The sequence below is a fragment of the Rhinatrema bivittatum genome, chromosome 3 (assembly GCF_901001135.1).
Source record: "Rhinatrema bivittatum chromosome 3, aRhiBiv1.1, whole genome shotgun sequence".
Lineage (NCBI taxonomy): Eukaryota > Metazoa > Chordata > Amphibia > Gymnophiona > Rhinatrematidae > Rhinatrema > Rhinatrema bivittatum.
This window is the reverse complement of record NC_042617.1, coordinates 288,173,715-288,193,913: the sequence shown is the minus strand read 5'-3', so window position 1 is coordinate 288,193,913 and position 20,199 is coordinate 288,173,715. Positions and strand designations below refer to the sequence as shown.

At 44.6% G+C, this 20,199-nt stretch overlaps 1 protein-coding gene across 2 annotated transcripts in view; it reads right to left on the bottom strand.

Annotated features, from left to right (window-relative positions):
• Nucleotides 1-5,549: 5,549 nt before the first annotated feature.
• OS9 (OS9 endoplasmic reticulum lectin) overlaps nucleotides 5,550-20,199 on the bottom strand; it is a 146,676-nt gene continuing 132,026 nt past the window's right edge. For both annotated transcript variants that reach the window (XM_029594908.1, XM_029594910.1), the window contains one exon: nucleotides 5,550-6,298. In XM_029594908.1, coding sequence (XP_029450768.1) covers nucleotides 6,161-6,298 — 138 coding nt within the window. In that variant the 3' untranslated portion in view covers nucleotides 5,550-6,160. The remainder of the gene's footprint in view (nucleotides 6,299-20,199) is intronic.

Genomic DNA, 20,199 nt, shown 5'->3' with positions numbered 1-20,199 from the left:
TAGGACTATACTGCTGGGCAAATAGTGTTCACCAACTGACACACCTGAGACAATTTCTGAATCTGAACTTCTGGCAGGCAGACTTTGTCCTGTCCTGTGTCGAACTAAACCCCCAGATACTCTGTCTGAGATGGCTGAAGACTGCTCTTGGCCAACTTCACCACTCAACCGAGCTCCTGCAACAAGGAGATTACCTTGTGTGTCACCGGGCGGCTCTCTTCCTGAGACTTGGCTCGAATCAGCCAGTTGTCCAAGCATGGATGCACTGGGACTCCCTCTCTTCTCAACACCTCCGCTTTGACCACCATCACACCTTGGAAAAAGTTCTGTAGGCGGTGGCTAGATCAAAGGGTAACGCTCGAAACTGATAAGGGCGCCTCAACACCGCAAAACATGGAAAATGGTGTTCCAAACAGATGGGAATATGAAAGTAGGTCTTAGACAGATCCAGGGAGGTCAGAAATTCCCCCGACTGCATGGCCATTAGCACAGAATATAAGGTTTCCTTGCAAAAATGAGTCACTTTCAAATGACGGTTGACACTTTTGAGATCCAGGATGGGACAAAAAGATCCCGCCTTCTTGGGCACAACAAAGCAAATGGAATATCACTCCATACTTTGAGACATGGGTACCAGAACCTCAGCCCTCAGAGCCTTTGAAGCGCAGATTCCACTGCCTGCTTCTTCTACATGGAGTGGCAAGGAGACACCATGAACACGTCCTGAGAAATACTGCAAAATTCCAGCACATATCTTTCTTGTATCATTCCAGGACCCACTGGTCCGATGTGATCTTGACCCACTTCTGATAAAAGAGCGAGACGTTCCCCTCTCTCTTGTTCCCGAAGTTGGGTCGGCAAATATTCATTGGGAAGCTTGGGAAGAACTGCCACCCGAGCCCGCTCCTCTCTTGGGCTGTCTGGGATGAAAGGACCGAGACCTACCGAAAGGTAGACCCTCTATAGAGATGAAAACGCTTGGAACCCAGGAGACAACCCCTTATTCCAAAGGGGCACTGAAACTGCTTCTTATCCTGTAGCAACCGCGGAACCAGAGATTTGCCCCACTTACTGGTCAACTTCTCCAACTTGCTCCCAAAAAGAGCGAGCCTTTAAAAGGCATCTTCATAAGATTATCTTTGGAGGCTGCATCAGCTGACCAACTGCACAACCATAGTTGATGCCTGGCCGCTATCACCGAAGTCACTCCTCTGGCCGAGGTACGGACCAAATCGTAGCCTGCATCTGCCAAAAAGGTGGTAGTGGGCTCCATAACCTCTCTGGCATTCACTCCAGAGTCACCCTCCTGAGAGAAGCAGACGAGATTGTGCCACTAGGATGCAACAGGAAGCTATCTGTAAAGTCATCATCACTGCCTCAAAGGCTTGCTTAAAGATAGCCTCAATCCTCTTATCATGCCCATCCTTCAAGTCCACTCCTCCCTCCACGGGGATAGTCATCCACTTAGAGACGGCACAGACTAGTGCATCCACTTTGGGAAAACGCAAACACTCTCACACCTGGATCCAGGGGGTATAGGCCTTCCAATGTCCAACCCCCTTTGAAATTTGCCTCTGGGGCATTCCATTCAGGATCAATCAATTCCTGAATGGTGTCCATAAAGGGGGGAGGGAACCCCAAGAGGCTTTATGCAAAGAAACCAAAATGGGATTCTTCTTCAGCTCCAACATGGCATCCATCACAGGAACACCCAACTTCCTCAAGGTCTGGGAAATCAGGGCTGGCAGCGCATCTCTATGAAAGAACATTTCTGTCGGGGATACCTGCAGTGAACAGAGGTGAGCCCCAGCGCTTAACCATAGGACTGGGAGGGGCCACCAGCTGAGGGTGCCCGAGAGTGGAAGATCACACCGGGACCCCCCCACTGGACTCCAGGTAATTTAAGACATTTTGGGGGGGTTCGGGAGGTTGGGGGATTTATTTTAAAGGGTCGGGGTGGGTTTTAGGGTTGTTTTAGTGTGCCGGTTTTCCCACCCTCCCCCTTCCCCCGATTTACGATGATAAATTGGGGGAATTCCTATTATATATCGCCTCTAACGATTTTTGACGATTTAAAATATATCGGATGATATTTTAAATCGTCAAAAAACGATTCACATCCCTATTAATTTATGTATTGTGCAAAGTGTTTTGTATTGAACTCTGTATTCGATGGGTAGCCAGTGTAGTTCTGCTAGAGTTTCCGTAATGTGTTTAGTGCAGTCCTTCCTTCTGAGGATTCTTGATACTGAAACACTTTTTGTAACCCATGATAAAAGTCTGAGCCTTTGCCTTTAAGAGAAGCTCCCTCCCCCCTCCACTTTCTCTATCGGCAGAGCTTGAATGCCCCTCACTCTAACTTGAGTCTTCCTAGGTGCCTTATAGGCTCAAGGGACTGCCCTTCATGCTCCCCCTGTGTCACATGGTTCTTAGGCTCACAGCCATTGGACCTTGCCCCCCTGCCCCCAGCTTGTGGAGGTGTTTCCTTTAGCAGCTCTCGACAAGAGCTCAGTCTTGCCCAAGCCTGCTTCTGAGCCAGCAGCACTCTGTAAAACGATTGGGTTTTTACCTTCTTCTGAAGACTAAATCAGCCTCATACCCCTCAAGCTCCCTACCTCTACCAAAAACTAACTCCTGCAACTCACGAGACCTCCTTCTCCCTCCTGCTACCCTGTCTCCAGTTACCAAAGATCTTTGCCTTGGGATTACGTTTGAGATGCAACAATTGTAAGTATAATCTACCTGTACAATAAATAATTTCAAACTTAAAGAATCTTTGTCTTGAGGACTGATTGGAAAGAAAGCTTAGCTGCCTGGATGGCAAATTCGGATGTCTGCCTCATCCAGGACACCCCTTCTTCATACCGTCCTGTAGAAACTCCACAATCAAGGGGATCATGGCCATTCATGGGAGTATCTCGCAGTCCTCGCACCAGGCTTCGAATATTCTCCAGATCCGTATGTATGCCAGAGATGTTGAGAACTTGTGTGCTCAGAGCAGGTGTCAATCACGGCCTTTGAGTAACCGCACTTCTTCAGGCTAGTCCCTCTCAAGGGCCAGATTGTAAGAGAATAGAGATGGATCTTGTGAAGAATCAGGCCCTGCTGGAGAAGGGTCCCCTGTGTGGAGGTAGGCACAGAGGGGCTCCCTGCAAGGAGTCTTTGCAAGTCTGCATACCATGGGTGTCTTGGCCAAGCCAGGGCCACTGGCAAAACTAGTCCCCTGTGAGGTTCTAGCTTGCGGATAACCTTGCCCAGTAGTGGCCATGGGGGGGGGGGGGGGGGGGGGGGGAGCATAAAATAAGTCTTCCTCTGGCCAGATCTGGATGAGAGCGGCTATCCCTTGGGAGTGTGGCTCTCATCTGCGGCTGAAGAACTTAGGGACTTGGGCACTGAGATATGTGGCCAATACGTCCATGGCTGGGAGGCCCCAGCATATAACCCACTGGTCCTGAGTCCATCTGGCTACACGCTAGGAAAAGTTCTCCGTAAGCCAGTGCCTTCAGTGATATTCTGCCACAGGGGCTACAACTGTCTGTCATATGATCCGAGCAGAAGCATTTTAGGCATAATGAATATAAATCTAAGTGACATTTTATGGCCATATTTCTTACATTTTTTGAATGGACTTTTCTCCTTTTTTTTCAAATATTTTTTCTGTCAATATTTTAAGATTGATGCAGTGAACGTGCTGAGAGATTTCCCTACCATTTGTGATGCGGACAAAAACAGACTGAGGTACAAGTGTGCATGGGGGGCACTAGTGCAAGACCCGTGCATATGTAGAAGGCAAAGGTAAACTTTGAGCTGACAGTAAAAGGACCAGACTCCATGCTGTCAGATGCTATCAACCATCTTGCATGGCTGTATTATTGTGTTTGTGTATAGAGAACTAAATGTCTACTTCTGCTTAGCTTGGTTGCTGAATTTGTTTTATTTGGGTTTTGGTTTTTTTTTGCTCTGTACTTACCTCATTTTTATTTTCTGTTTTCCTGTAAAAACAATGTGCAATTGGAAATTCTACACTGCAATGTTAAAGAGATCCAACAGCTAACAGGGTTCTCCCTACATTGACTTCTACTGTAAACTTTCTATCCTAAGCTCAGAATTTGTTTTTTTGTCCCATTAAATTCTTGTTTTCTCCTTCCTTCAGCTCACTCAGAAGCCTGGGATCTGGCACCATGAGTCTTCATTTGCAACTACCCATGATTTCCTCAACCCCAAACATGTACTTAGTCTGGTCATTGCAGTGACTGATGCGCTAGCCTCCATGCAGCAGAGTTCTGCAACTTTGCAATCATGGGCCCTAAAATCCAGCTACCAGGTATTGCCCCTCCTCCCTCCCACCCAATCTGGGAACCTTGAAATTGGAAGAACACAGAACTTGCCCCTAAGGTGGCCAGTAAAATTCAGATTTTTAACACAAAGTAATTCATTGTAAGGAAAGATTTTTCTCTGGGAAAACCCAGTACCAGGGGGCAGTTACATAAAATTAATGACCGCCACAGTGACTTATAGAACAGAGTCGTACAAATTCTGTGCTTTTTGCATTTTCATATTAGAGATAGAAATGGAAAGTAGTTTGATGATGATTCTAGGTGGAGGAAGCCGACAGCATTGCTTCTTTTCTACATCATAAGATGGGAAAGGCATCCTTCACTACTTGATTTGTTGGTCAGGAGTGAAGCCAGAGTCACCTCACCTAAGTGAGCTTTAGGATGACCAGAGCACCCTAACTTGGGGGGGGGGGGAGAAGAAAAAAGAAGACAGGCTGAGCCAGTCCTGGTTTTATCCCACTAAACCTGTGGACTTGCAGTCTCTGCTCAGTTTTGAGAAATTGGCCCTACAATAGGAACAAAACCAGCACTGGGTCAGCTTTTTCCTGATGACCTGAAGCCAGCTGGTGACCTTATCCCAAGACTCACTACCATCGCTTACTCACCAGCTCGTAGTAAAGTCTAACATATGAAGACACTATAGCACCTCACAGAAAAATGGTAATCCTACTCAAGGTGCAGAACTATTACAATTGCCTACAAGGCTTAGGAATTAACATAGGGTGGATGTCACATCAGCATACCCAAATACATGCTTTTCATGTACCTGAACTTAGGCTGAGCCACAGGAAGCTTATCAACATATACAAAGCCACATTTTTAGAGCAGCCTTTTAACCATTTTTAAGCACACCCTTTGTTTCTTATTCTCTGCTTGAATAACTATCCCCCATTTTGACAGCTTCATGATCTTAACGGGAGGGAGCTGGGAAAAAAACCTCATTCAAAGAAAGCTGCCAGCCTAGGAAAAAGTGATAGCTCCTGCACTGATGGAATGAGCAGTAGTAAAGGAAACAAGGTGAAGTTTGCAAAAACAAAACCACCACCACCAGTACAAAAAGACCATTTACAAGAACAATAGACATTGCTATTTACCTGTGGCCCACTTCTTGCTCATTCTTAAAAAGCAGCTTCAACATAGCAGTCCCACCAAAGTTTCACATTGTTTGGTTTTATTTGTCCACTGGTCAGTCTTAATCCTAGGTCTCCTTGCTTTCTTAGTTTACAGAATGCTTTTTAAAAGTGTCTTTTTTTTTTTTTTTTTTTAAAGAAAAAGTGCATCTTCATTAAAGCTGAGTCACTTGCTTGTTCCTTTTATAAATCTTCATTGACTTCAATGTTCAGATTGTGGTTTATTTTTGGGCGAGTGAATGGCAGCCTCAGCATGAGGATCTGATGGCAATCAGCACGCTGGTACACCAGGATCCAGGAAGGGGGGGGGGGGGGGGGGGGAGATGGTGTGATAAAAGGTACTTTTTTGGTTCTGCTCAGGAAGGTCATTAAAATCACAAGGGGAAAGAAACAAACGCTGTATGAGCTAGCTGCCAACTACATTACTTACCCTCTACCTGCGAAACATCCTTCCCCAGCACTGGCCCCCCCTCCCCCCAGGAGAATGATTTTCAGTCACTGCAAAAGGCTGCTAACTCAGTGAATGCCTCACACCTCTGCAAGAACTCAATACCTGGTTCACACTACCATACACAGGTGCCAGACCCACTAATGCAAGGAAACAGTATGACCAACTACACCAGCATCATTTCAAGAGAGCAAAGGGAATTCTGTTTGTGGGGTTTTTTTTCTTTGCCAGGTTGTGCCTTTTATTTACAAATCCATCTCATCCGAGTCTGTGCCACCAGCTGGCCCAGTCTCTTCATGATTCTGATCCCAGACAAAGCGGTAGTTGTCCTCCAGCTGCTGCTGCCTCTTCTGCTCTCTGTGTACCTCTTCTGTGCCATGGACCTGCAGGGAGACACAACGGAGACAGGTCTCACGTGCCTGGGGGGTCTGCAGAGGGAGGGGAGCCTTCACCTCGTTTCCTGCAACTTATACTCCAATCAAGCACTGAAGTCACACTCACCCTCCATATATCAGACAGTGTGTGCACCATATACTGGGTAAAACAGATCCAGTTTTTAGGATAACCATCCACTGCATACAAACTAAGCTACATCAGTTTTAGATGGGCATATGACATCCCTTGCTGTAAACTATCAACATTAGACAAAAGATCATTAACACAGATTTCTCCCTCTATAAACTTCTCTTAAAACCACATAGCTGCAGACATTTAGAAACTACATGGAAGAGATGGCACGGGATAGAAAGACTATTTGATGAGATACTTATGATCAAGGAACCCGCTTTTTGGGGGTAGCTGAAAGGTAGATTCTGGAGCACTTTCGCATAAATATGCCCATTTTTCAACAGTTTTAATAAAGGAAGGGTCCCCAAAGAGAAAAAAAGCCTTAGATCTACTGCTGTCTTCAGCATGCAGCAGGAAGTGAGCTGGATAGGCTAGATGTCTTCATAGGCTAGGTTTCAATTACTGTATTTGCTGACATATAGGACGCACTTTTTTCCCCCTCAAAATAGGGGAAAAAACATGGAGTGTGTCCTATGTGCTGGTAATCAAAATTAAGGGGGAGGGGGGAGTAACGCGGTGACGTCAGGAAGAGAGGGCGTGCTGCCCGATTGGCCAGTGCTGGGCCAATCAGGCTGCACGCCCTTGCTCCCCGACACCACTGTGTCAACTCCCCGCCCCCCCCATCAGATGCTGTTAATTTTGATTGGGGAAGCCGTGCTTTGGCAAGCCCCTTTAACCCGGCACCGGCCAATTGGGCGGTGTGCCTTCGCTCCCCGATTGGCCGGTGCTAGGCAAAAGGGGCTTGCCGAAGCATGGCTTCCCCAATCAAAATCAATAGCTGGCTATGCTTAAAAAATGGTAGGGAGAGGGAGTAGCAAGATCTGGAAGAAGAGTTATTGAGATGCTGCAGCATTTTTATTTTCTTCAAAGGTCCTTTTTATTATGAATATTAATTCAGCCTCAGGTTTGTTGATGAGATTTAAAGTGCTAGAGGATGACATGCCAGTTCACATCATGACAAAGATCTTTGTTTCCCTGGAACAAGTGGTTGTGCTGGCAAAGTTTAATGCAACGTTGCCAAGAGTAAGGGGAAGCTGCGCTTCAGCAAAAGGGGCTTGCCGAACCGTGGCTTCCCCATTCAAAATCAAATTCATAGGAGCCGAGAGGAGAGCCCTGCTTGCTATTTCCTACCTGCTGGAGGCGGTTACCGGGGGTGAGTGCTGTCTTGCCCCGACAGCTGGATTTCATCTCTGTCAGCGTTTCCTGTCTGAGGGGGGCGGTGCCTGAGGAGGCGGGACCCGGACTCGGACTTTAAATTTCTACAGACCTGCGGCGCGCAGCAGAGCCGGCGTGCTGCTAAAGCCGCGCGCGTTTAAGGGGCGCGCGGCAAAGCGGGCTTTGCCGGGCTTCGCTGGGCCTTCGCTGGAATTCGCTGAAAGGTTAGGATTTACATTGGTTAAAAATTGCCTAAGTTAAGTATTCTTATCTCTCACTCACGGCCCCATAGAAGTGACAATTATAGACTGTTTCAACATTGAGAAGTATTATTAACCCCAATACTATTTAAAGTTTATTTCCTTTGAAGGATGCCACACACCAAAAGGAAGGCTAAATTAAGGCCTTCCAATGAGGTGACATCTGTAGAAGCCAAACAAAAAACAGTATTGGAATGGTTAGATCCTCTAAATTCCCCAATAGGGCAGACCGCTGTAGGAGAGTCACTAGAACGAGGTGTATCTCCCCAGGTCAGTGAAATATCCTTGAGCCCTGGGGCACCGGTTCCACCATCTCCTCCTGGGAGAGAGGGTCAAGAGACCCAAGAAGAACCAGGGGTAAATCAGGAAGGCATAGAAAGTCCTCTGGTGAGTCGGGGAGTAAATGAGGTTCAGCTTAATGATTTACATGGAATAAAATATAGATCACATGAGAAAATACAGTTGAGTTTGGTACAAAGTCCAACTGAGTTCCCTATTGATTCAAGTACACCTAAACTAACTAACCTCCCTAAAGATGATAACCAGAATATAGAGGTTGTTATAAAGACTAGTACTTTACCGCCTAAACCAAATAATATAACAATGGAAAGTCTCTGGAATTGTTTAGTAAAGTTAGATTCATCAATAAATAAGTTAACAGAAGTGGTAATGAGAACTTCTAACTCCTCAGTAGTAAATACGGCCGAGTTAGATAAGCAGAAAGAGGTAGTAGATAAAATAGAGAAAAAAATCACTCAGGTGGAAAAAATTCAGTGTGAACAGATTGTGGAGAGTGGGGAAGTAAGTAAAAGATTAGAAACACTGGAAAATATGGTTAGATCACTGAATATAAGAGTCAACAACTTTCCAATTATAAAGAAATTAAGTCCTATAGAATTATTTAGAAATTACTTACTCCAAATATTAAAAATATCTGAGAATTGTCTACCAGTCATAGTAAGGGCATACTACCTGGGTAATAAGAAAAAAGAGTTAAGGCAAGAACAAAAGGAAGAGACTGAAAAGGCATTAGAGAATGTTAGTACATCTATAGATCTATCAGATTTACTTCAGAAATCGCAGGATGAGTTAGAGGTAAAAACAAGGGGAACTCTGTTGGTTCAATTAGCTTTCTCAGTAGATAAAGAAAATATTATGAGATCCTTCTTTCGGAACAGAACAAACACCTTTTATGGTCAAAAGGTTTGGATATTTCCTGACCTTATTAAAATCACATAGGTTCGCAGGAAAGATTTCCTTCGATACAGAGAACAAGTATTAGGAAAAGGAGGTAGCTTTAAATTGATTTATCCATGTAAATGTAATATAAAGTTGAATGATCATAGTTACTCATTCCGTGACCCAGTCGATTTAAAAAATCTTCTTGAAAATTCATGACCGGTAAAGAAAAGATATGTGAGGATCAATAATGCTTAGTTTTCCTTAACGAATCGTTCAAAGTATAATGGTTGTTACTTCTAATTACCTTATGATTTTTGATTGATGATAGGAAAGTGACTCTGTAAAGTAACTTGTTACAATATCACAGTATGACTGGATAATCATGTTTAAATTATTTGTTATGTTTTTTGAAACAATAAATAAAGAATTCAAAAAAAAAATCAAATTCATAAAAAAATATAGAAAATTATTTTTTTCCTTAAAAATGTGTTTAGAAAAGGGGTGAGTCATATGCCACTGCATCCTATACTCTGGCAAATACAGTACTTAAGCAAAAAGAATGAAATTTTAAATATGCCTTTTTAAATTAATAAAACTGTATTCTATTCTAAGAACATTAAAAAAAAAATGGTGTGCTGGATCAGACCAAGGTATATTGAGTAGAGCATCATGTCTCAAACAGTGGCCAGTTTGAGTTACAAAAAGTTGATCCATTCGTTGTTGCTCAGTCCCAGGTATAAGCAATAGCTTTCCCCACATCTACTGGGTTAATTGTTCATGGACTTTTCCTCCAGGAACTTGTACCTCTCTTAAACCCTGTTATGCTAATCACCTTGACCATAGCCTTTAACAGTAAATTCCATAGCTTGTGTATTGAGTAAAAAAAACCAACCCAAAACAAAACCCACCCACTTTCTACATATTGTTTTAAATCTGCTGGTTGTTAGATTTGTCTCCTAATTTTAGTGTTATCTGAAAAGGTAATCTTACCCTATTTTCCTGTTCCAGTCAATAAATGTATAAAACTTATATCATGTCCCTTTCTCAATTGCCTTCTCCAAGCTGAAGAGCTCTAACCTGTTTAGTTTGCTTTCATAAGGCAGCTGTTTCATTCCCTTTATCATTTTATTCTCCTTCTCTGTATTTTTGTTAGTTACACTGTATCTTCTTTGAGATGGGGCAACCACAACTGCATGCAATACTCACAAGTGCAGTTGATCCATGGATTGATAGAGGCATTATAATATAAGCCATTTTATTCTCTATTCCTCTCCAAATAATTCCTATTTGCCGTTTTGACTGCTGCCTCACAGTAAGCTGAGGATTTCAAAGTACTATGCATAAGGTCTCCAAGGTCCTTTTCTTTGGTGGCGATTTCTAATATGGAACCAGCAGTAGGGATTATTTTCCTCTATATGCATCACTTTGCACTTGCTCACATTGGGCATCTGAATGGCAGATGAAATGTAATCTCCTAGTTTCATAAGATCCTTCTGCCGTTCCTCACAATCCACTACTGTTAACTCTAAACTTTGTGTCACAAGAACCACTATACTAGGTCAGATCAAGGGTCCATCAAGCCCAATATCCTGTTTTCAACCTAGGTCCAAATACATGGCAGAATCCCAAACAGTAGATAAATTCCATGTTGCTTATGTTGAAGTATAAGCAGTGGCTTTCCAAGTCTATCTAGTTAATGACAAATTTATGGACTTCTCTTATAGAATTTCTCCAAATTATTTTATTCTACTGCACCAAATCGTCAACTTTGCCACCCATCAGCTCTCACATTCAGCCCTCCCACAATAATATACTCTTCTCCCCTCTCCATCAATCCTTCCCTTGCAATCTTCCATCCTTGTTTTAGTCTCTCCCCCTCCACATCCTGAAGCAGTTTCATCTTCCTCTGCTCGTTTCTCCCTTCCCTCCATTCCAAACTCCCCTTCTCCCAATCCTTCTCCTTCAATGTCTCTGCTTCCCTCCCCTAGTTTCCCCCCTTCTCTTTACTTCCATCTAGTTTCTCACCCTCCCTCTGCTCACACCCAATCACCCTTGTACGCCCACAATAATGCTACCTGCTCTTCTCAAGGATCCATTTAATTAGAGCCCTGCAGTGCTGGCAGTCATTCTTTGCTTATACATGAAGGGAGAAGAGCAGTTACTACTAGTACTACACTGCCTATTAAATATCCCCCTGGGGACAGCCACCTTACCTCTGCCCAGGTCCTTGGGAGGCTTCCAGAGTGGATGACAATGCTGCAGGCATCATCTTGGGCACTCTAACGCTAAGTCCATTGGGATGTTGGGGCCTGCAAAAAGTAGTGCTGAGCAAGGTGAAGCAGGGGCAGCCGCCTTACCTGTGCAATCGTACAATTTCATCATTGCAGGTAATTCAAAGCAGAAATCGCTCTAAGTTTGGAACATGTGCCCCACCACCTATGCCTCATCCTTCTTAAAGGATTTTTGAAACATGTTCTGATCATAATGCTTTGTCTTCCATATTATCTCCCCTGGGAAAGGACTTGGGGGGCACTCAGTGAGAGCTATCTGGGAACTGTCCATCAGAAGGAAGGTCTTCAATTGAGGGACCCGATAGATTCACTGGCCCAAGAGATAACATATCTGGCCAGAATAGATCCCATAGTATTCTGGCTCCTGTTTAGCCTATCACTGTTTAGCCTATCACTGCTACCTCTGATAGACTCATTGAAACTGAACTTGTCACCCTAAAAGATATATGGAGGATTGCGTCTCGCATAGTGTCAACCTTATCAAGCACAATGAAACATTTGTGCACTTAATTCAGCTGATGTATCATCTAAATCAATGGTTCCTAACACTGTCCTGTGGACCGTCCAGCCAGTTAGGTTTTCATGTTATCCACAATGAATATGCATGAGAGAAAATTTGTATGTTATGGAGACAGTGCATGCAAATTTTCTCTCATGCATATTCACTGTGAATATCCTGAAAACCTGACTGGCTGGGGGATCCCCAGGACAGGGTTGGGAACCAATGATCTAAACTGATATAGATCTTAGAAATGGAGCACTTGAAACCAATTATTTTGTTTATTTCAGGTCAATTTCAAGTTTACAGTTTTGTATATCAGCTGGTATAATGAATAATTGCCACTTACCTGATAATTTCCTTTTCTTTAGTACAGACAGGTGGATCTTCCTCCCTGCCCTTGGTTGCTGATGGGTTGTGCTATTGTCCTCCTGTGTGGCTGCATGTTCCAGGGGTTACTGGTAAGTTAGTCCAGTCCCTAGATTAGTGTTAATATATTTTGTCTGAGCTCCATGTTTTCCTGTTGGCTGCAATCAAGTTTTGTTAGTCTGTCCACAGTTGGCTTTTGCAGAGAATACTGGCGGGCTGATGTCAATGCAGGGGTATATATACTGTGATGTCAGTTTACTCAGTCTCCATTTGCTGGTAGAGGTGCTTAACCCACTTGTTCTGGATCCACTTGTCTATACTAAAAAGGAAATTATCAGGTAAGTAGTCATTTCTCATTTCTTAGCGTTTAGACAGATGGCTCCAGAGCAAGTGGGATGTACCAAAGCTACTCCTGAACAGAGCGAGAGGCTGCCTGGATCCAGTCAAACCCGCACTTGCAAAGGCGGTGTCCTCCTGGGTCTGCACATCTAGACAATAATACATGAAAAAAAGAGTGTAAGGAGGACCATGTCGCAGCTCTGCAAATGTTGACAAGAGAATCTAACCACCCCCCATGACACTGCCTGAGCCCTAGTGGAATGCTCCCTAACTTGACTAGGCAACAGCTGCTCAGCAACCACATACGGGGCTCTGACTACCTCCTGAATCCAGCAAGTTATCGTAACCCACGATGTTGACTCACCCTGTTTACTTCCAGTATGGAGAACAAACATCCGATTCATCTTCCTGAGAGGTTTAGAAACCTTCAAATACCTCGAGATATGCCTCGACATCCAAGGGCCATAACAGGCGATATTCCTCCACATCTCTATCCCTGTCCAGAGATGGCAGGGAAATGGACTGATTCAAGTGAAAATCTGAAACCACTTCTGGCAAAAAGGAACAGTATGCAGCTGTATCACCCCCGGAGTCACTCGAAGAAACTGCTCCTGGCAAGACAAGGCCTGATGTTCGGATACTCTACGCACTGAACAAACTGCCACAAGAAACACTATTTACAAGGTCAGTAAATGCAAGGAGAAAGCACACATTGGTTGAAAATTAGGGCCGCTAAAAAATCCAAAACCAGATTAAGACTCCACAAGGGCACCGGTACCTGCCAGGAGGGACGAAGATGCTTCATTCCTTTCAAAAAATGGGCCACAACTGGATGAGCCGACAAGGGTCCACCATTCACCTGACCCCTGAAATAGGCAAGAGCCGCCACCTGTACCTTTAATGAGTTAAGGGTCAACCCTTTATTCAATCCATCCTGCAAAAATTCCAAAATGAATGGGATATTAACCGACCGAAGAAGAACCCCCTCGTTCTTTACACCAAGCCTCAAACACTTGCCAAGCCTGCACGAACGCTAAGGAAGTGGAGAACTTTCTCACTCACAGCAAGATGGCAATCACCACAGAAGACTACCCCGCTTCAGCAAACGAGCCCTCTCAAGGGCCATACTGTAAGACAAAATCAAGTTGGATCTTCATAAAGAACAGGCCTCTGCTGCAGCAGATCCCTGTACACTGGAAACTGGAGGGGGAAATCCACCAGGAGTTTCTGCAGATCTGCATACCATGGTCTCCTGGGCCAATCTGGCGCCACCAGAAGCACCATCCCCCTGTGACTCGATCTTCTGAATCATCCTGCCCAACATGGGCCACAGGATGGAGGGGGGGGGGGAGGGTAGGCATACAGCAGCTTACCCTCCAGCCTCTCCTGCATGAGGACATCGATGCCCAGGGATTTTGGATCTCTCCTGCAACTAAAGAAATGAGGAATCTTTGCAGTGTGACAAGTTGCCAGCAGATCCAGAAATGAAAAGCCCCAGCGATCCACTATCAGCTGAAATGCCTCGTTTGACAATTCCCTTTCTCCTGGATCCAGATTATCTGATGAGAAAGTATGCTCTTACATTGTCTTTTCCTGCAATGGGCAAGGCTAAGATCTCCTGAAGATGCACTTCTGCCCATTCCATAAGTTTGGCAATTTCCTGCAACACTTACCAACTCTTGGTTCCTCCCTGCCGAAAGATGTAAGCCACTGTTGCATTGTCCAATATTATTCAGACCGCTCAAGCCTGTAAAAGATTGGTGAACCGCAAGCATGCCAACCAGATGGCATGGGCTTCCAGCCGACTGATGCTCCAGAGATACTCTTCTGTACTCCAGCGCCCTTGTGCTGTCACAGCTCCTGACAGTGAGTTCCCCAATCCTAGAGACTCACATCTGTCGTTACCAGCCAGTCTGGTGATCTTAGGAAAGCATTCTCAGATGATCCGCTTCTAACAACCACTGCAGGTGCTTGCAGACTTCCATCAGCAGGTGAAATCGAATCGAATAGTCCTGAGACACTGGGTTCCAACAAGACAGCAAAGAGTGCTGAAGAGGATGCATATGTGCTCTCACTCACGGCACCACATCCACGGTCGCCGCCATCAATCCAAGCATTTGTAGATAGGACTACACTGTCTGGCTTGTGCTCATCAATAGACGCACCTAAGCCATCAGCTTCTGAATATGACCTTCCTGCAGGAACACCTTGCCCTGCTTCGTGTCAACCGAATACAGAGATAATCCTGCAACTGAGATGGCTGAAGACTGCTCTTGGCCAGGTTCACCACCCAACCTAGCTCTTGTAACAAGGAGATTTACATTGTGTGGCACCCAAAGGCTCTCTTCCAGAGTCTTGGCCCGAATCAGCAAGTCGTCCAAGTACGGGTGGACCAGAATCCCATCCTCTCTCAACACTGCTGCCACCACCACCACAATCTTCAAAAAAGTTCTAGGCATGGTGGTCAAACCAGAAGGTAGCACTCGAAACTGAAAATGACACACCAAAATCCATGCAGAAATAGTTGATGCTCTAGCTAGATGGGATAAATCCAAGGCCGTCAAACTCCAACTGCACTGCCAATATCACTGAGTGCAAGGTTTCCATGCAAAAACAAGTCACCCATAAATGACGGCTGACCCCCTTGAGATACAGCATGGGGCAAAAGGAGCCCTCTTTCTTGGGCACAACGAAATAAATAGAATATTGGCCGTATTTTCTTGAGACATAGGCAACAGGACCACAGCCCTCAGACTGAGGAGTCTTGACAATGTACACTCCACAGCCTGTCTCTTCTGCAGGGAGTTGCAGGGTGACACCATGAATATGTCCCGAAGAATACTGTGAAACTCCAGCACCTATCCATCTCGTATCACCTCCAGGACCCACTGATCTGATGTGATTTTGACCCACCTTTGATAAAAGTGAGAGAAGCAACCCCCTATTCTCCTGTTCCCAGGGGTGGATTGGCATATTTTCATTGGGAAGCTTGGGATGCTCCACTACTGAGCCTGCACCATGTCTGGGCTGCCTGGGATGAAAGGACTGAGATCTACCCAAAGGTAGAGTCCTCTGAAAGGCCACTCCTCTGTAGGGTCAAAACATTTGGATCATCTAGTACGACCTCTTATGCTAAAGGAGCATGGCATCTGTTTCTTATCCTCTGACCCTGAGGAACCTGGGACTACCCCACTTACTGGGCTTTTCTCCAGCTCGCTCCTAAACAAAAGCAAGCTTTTAAAGGGCAATTTCGTAAGGTCAGACTTGGAGGTTGCATTGGCCGACCAATTTCTCAGTCATAACAGACGCCTGGCTGCTATTACTAAAGCTACCCCTCTGGCTTAAGTGTGGACCAAATCGTAGCCCGATTCTGCCAAAAATGCAGCTGCTTGATCCATCACTGCCTTGGAATTCACACCAGATTCATCAGCCACCTGTGAGAGAAGTAAACAAGAACAAGCCACCAAAGTACAATAAGAAGCTATCTGCAAAGTCATTGCCATTGCTTCAAAGGCTTGCTTAAGGATGGCCTCAATTCTCCTAACAAGGGCATCCTTCAAAGCCACTCCTCCCTCTATGGGAATAGTCATCCTCTTGGTGACGGCACACACAAACACATCTACTTTTGGAAAACGTAATTGCTCTCTCGCAGCTGGATCCAGGAGGTATAGTCCTTCCAAGATTCGTCACCCTTTGAAGTTAGCTTCTGGGGCGCCTCACTCAAGATCAATCAATTCTTGAATAGGCTCCATGATAGGGAAGAAACATCAAGCTTTACTCAAAAAAAAAAAAAAATCAAAATGGGATTTTTCTTGGCTCAGACATGGATTCAGTCCGGAGGTTCGAGGAGAAGGAGAGGCAAGAGCGGACCCGGCGGCCTTTCCGGGGGTGCAGTGGAATTTCCAGCCCTGCCGGGTTACAGCCGGGTATCCTTAGCATCTGACGTCATTGGAAGGCGATGCTCAAGGGGCCTTGAAAATCGGCCCTTCTGTGGTGCGCAGCCACCGCATCGAAGCTGCACGCACCAAAGGGGTGCGAGGCTTTGTTTCAATTTGGACTTCTACCTTGATTTTTCTCCTTGATACGTACCTTATAAATCTGATTGCCTCTCCTGACCCTTTGTAGTCTTCACCGCTTGGAGGAGAGATCTAGGTTGTGGATTACCAGTGAATCGCATGAAGTTGATGTGGTCGAGTTGTGCAATCTTTCTTCGGAATTATGCCTCACTTGGCTAGGAAGCAAAGGGCAAAGGAGCATGAGGCTCTCACTGCTTCTACCTCCTCTCCAGCACAGTTAATCGGCCCGATGGACTTACATGTGAAGCAGGACGCACAGAGATCAGGAGTGGCTCGCTGCGGGGAGACCGGGAGGAAGCAGAAACCGGCTCCCCTCAAGAGCTCCAAACAACTTTATCCCCGATCGATCGGAGACCTCCTGCAACCCAACTGAGACTTATAATTTTTCATTGTTGAATTCACCGGAACAAAAAGAGTGGAACAGCTCAAGGCTGGCTTAAGGCCCGTAAGAGAGAGGGAAGCCAGAGAAGAACTGCGGGCTGTCCTGGAGACAGGTGGGACAGGAGAAGCCAAGGACTGCACGGTAACCCCACTGTCTGGAAGGGAAGTAAAAACTTAATTTTACTGTTCTCCCTATTGAGAAAAATACTGAAACCTGAAGTTGTAACACTTGATATATTATGGGAAGCAATTCAAAAAGTTATCAAAATCTTCTACAGCAGTTTAATAATTTAGCAGTATATATGAAGGGGATGGATAATAGAATTGAAAAAAGTGAGAAAGAGAAACCTCAGGGAATACAAAGTATCGCTTTTGGATGAAAAACTGAAATATTCTCTGGAGGCTCAGGGGAAGTTAATTAAGGAAAATTTGTATTTGACAAATCGTATGGAACAACTGGAGAATCAGGTAAAGGGGAAAAATGTAACATTTATACATTTTCCAAGGGATCCTTTAATTACACCACGTGATATGTGGACGAAATACTTAGTTCAAATTTTGAAGTTAACTGAACAGACCTTTCCACCACTCTCGAGGATTTACTATATCCCACCTTACAAAAAGAGAGTAGATCTTAATAATATGGGATTTCAGATGTTAATACCCACTACTTTGGAACCTGAAATGGACTTAAATATACTAGAGTCCACTCAAAAGGAACAAGTCTCCCCTACTACTTTGATAGTAGTCTTACTTATAGAAACAGACAGAGAATGGGTCTTGCATAAGGTTCTCCGTACTCGTGACAAGCCCTTCATGGGTTTAAAAATCTCTGCTTTCCTGGACCTAGCTAGGTCCACACAAATTAGGAGAAAGCAATTTTTACAGCTGAGACCCAGAGTATTAAGTTTGGGAGCAATGTTTATGTTGAAATATAATTGTAAATGTGTTATAACATATAGAGATACTACATATATATTTTTGGTCCCTGAGCAATTAGAAAATTTCCTGAAAGATAGAAATCCTGATACTAATGTATTATCCCCTTCTTCAGTGGAGGAGGTGCAATAGGTCCTTGGTGATACGATCATAGCTTAGTTTGTGTCCTTGTACTGATAAATATGCTATATTTCTTTTTCTGTAAAAGCAATGCTTATATGCCTTAGGTTGAGAGTATCTCCTCTAAAGCCGAGGACTTTAGCAAATGATTTGACAATGTAGATTGTGTTTTCCTGTGACTTTGAGTTAATAATTGATGCTAATTCAAGTAATATTCTTGGATTGTAATGAAAAACAGTAAAAAAATAAAAAAAGATATGGATTCAGTCCCAGGAACTCCCAGTACCTTCAAAGTCTGGAAAATCAGAGCCGGTACTCATCCTTATGAAAGAACTGCAACATAGTTCTATACGGCTCCAATCCCGGAGAAATTTCCCCATCCTCCACGAAATAAGGATCAAGGAATAATGGCAACTGATCTAGGAGTACTCTGACACTTAGCCGCAACACCTGGAGTACTGTGCTCAGTTCTGGAGACCGTATCTCCGAAGGGACAGAGCCAGAATGGAGGCGGTCCAGAGAAGGGTGACCAAAAAGGTGGAGGATCTTCATCAAATGCCTTATGAGGAGAGATTGAAGAATCTAAATATATATACCCTGGAGGAAAGAAGAAGCAGGGGTGATATGATACAGACCTTCAGATACTTGAAAGGTATCTGAGTAAACAAACCTTTTCCGTTGGGAAAAAAAAAATCAGCAGAACCAGGGGTCACGATTTAAAACTCCAGGGAAGAAGACTCAGAACCAATGTCAGGAAGTATTTCTTCGAAGAGAGGGTGGTGGATGTCTGAAACGCCCTTCCGGAGGAAGTTGTGAAGACCAAAATGGTGAAGGATTTCAAAGGGGCGTGGGATAAACACTGTGGATCCATAAAGCCTGGATGATGGGAATGAATAGAAGAGGTATGGGGGTGGCTTGCGGGAATGACGGCTACTACCTGATGATTAATACCCTTATTCAATAAACATTCACATGGTTAATGAGACTCCAACATTGCTTCAACGGCAAGAGGAAATGTGGAAAAGAGGATTTCATTCAGGCAACAACCAACAAGGTAGCACAGTCTGGGTAAACAAATAAGCATGGGATTAGCTTGCTTGTTGCAGCATCTACTACCCCGAACCAATTTAAGCCTGTTACTTCACTTGGAAAGCATATCCAGCACAGCTCACTGCTTCAATGGCAGGGGAATGAAGAAAAAAATGGATTTATATTCAGACAACAAAGGACTGAATTGCACAGTCTGGGTAAACAAATAAGCATGGGAGTAGCTTGCTTGTTGCAGCGGCTACTATCCCGAACCAATTTAAGCCTGTTACTTCACTTGGAAAGCATATCCAGCGCAGCTCACTGCTTCAATGGCAGGGGAATGAAGAAAAAAATGGATTTATATTCAGACAAAGGACTGAATTGCACAGTCTGGGTAAACAAATAAGCATGGGAGTAGCTTGCTTATTGCTGCATTTACTACTCCTAACAAACTAAGCCTGATACTTCACTTTGAATGCATATCCAGCGCAGCTCACTGCTTCAACAGCAGGCAGAATGAAGAAATAGGATTTACATCCAGCCAACATCTAACAAGGCATTGATCTGAGCAGTATGAGTATATAAACATCGGGGTAACTTGCTCGATACGACTGTTACTACCCTCAGCCTTGTACTTCACTTTGATACAGCTCCAAACACTGCTCTCTGCATCAATGGCGGGAGTGGAAGGAAATTAGAATAAAAAAGCTACCAATATGGGCCCTGAACTCAGCGGTCGGAGTAACAGTTAAGTATGAGAAAATAAGTGTGAAAACTTGCTGGGCAGACTGGATGGGCCTACTGGTCTTCTTCTGCCGTCATTTCTATGTTTCTATGTAACACCAGGCATGTGGGATTTCACTGCCTACAACCCCCAGCCAATCTTACCAGGCGGGGCCGAGGACTGCGCCTGAAAAGACTGCAGTGAAAGAATTCCACCCAAGAAAAGGCAGGGGGATCCATGTCAAAACCAGGGAGCACTTGTCCTGTGCCTACTGAACTACCTTTCCCCTGCTGACAAATCAGGTAGGGGAGCTGCAAAGTCAGGCGACCCTTCTGGCATCTCTTTACCCAGGT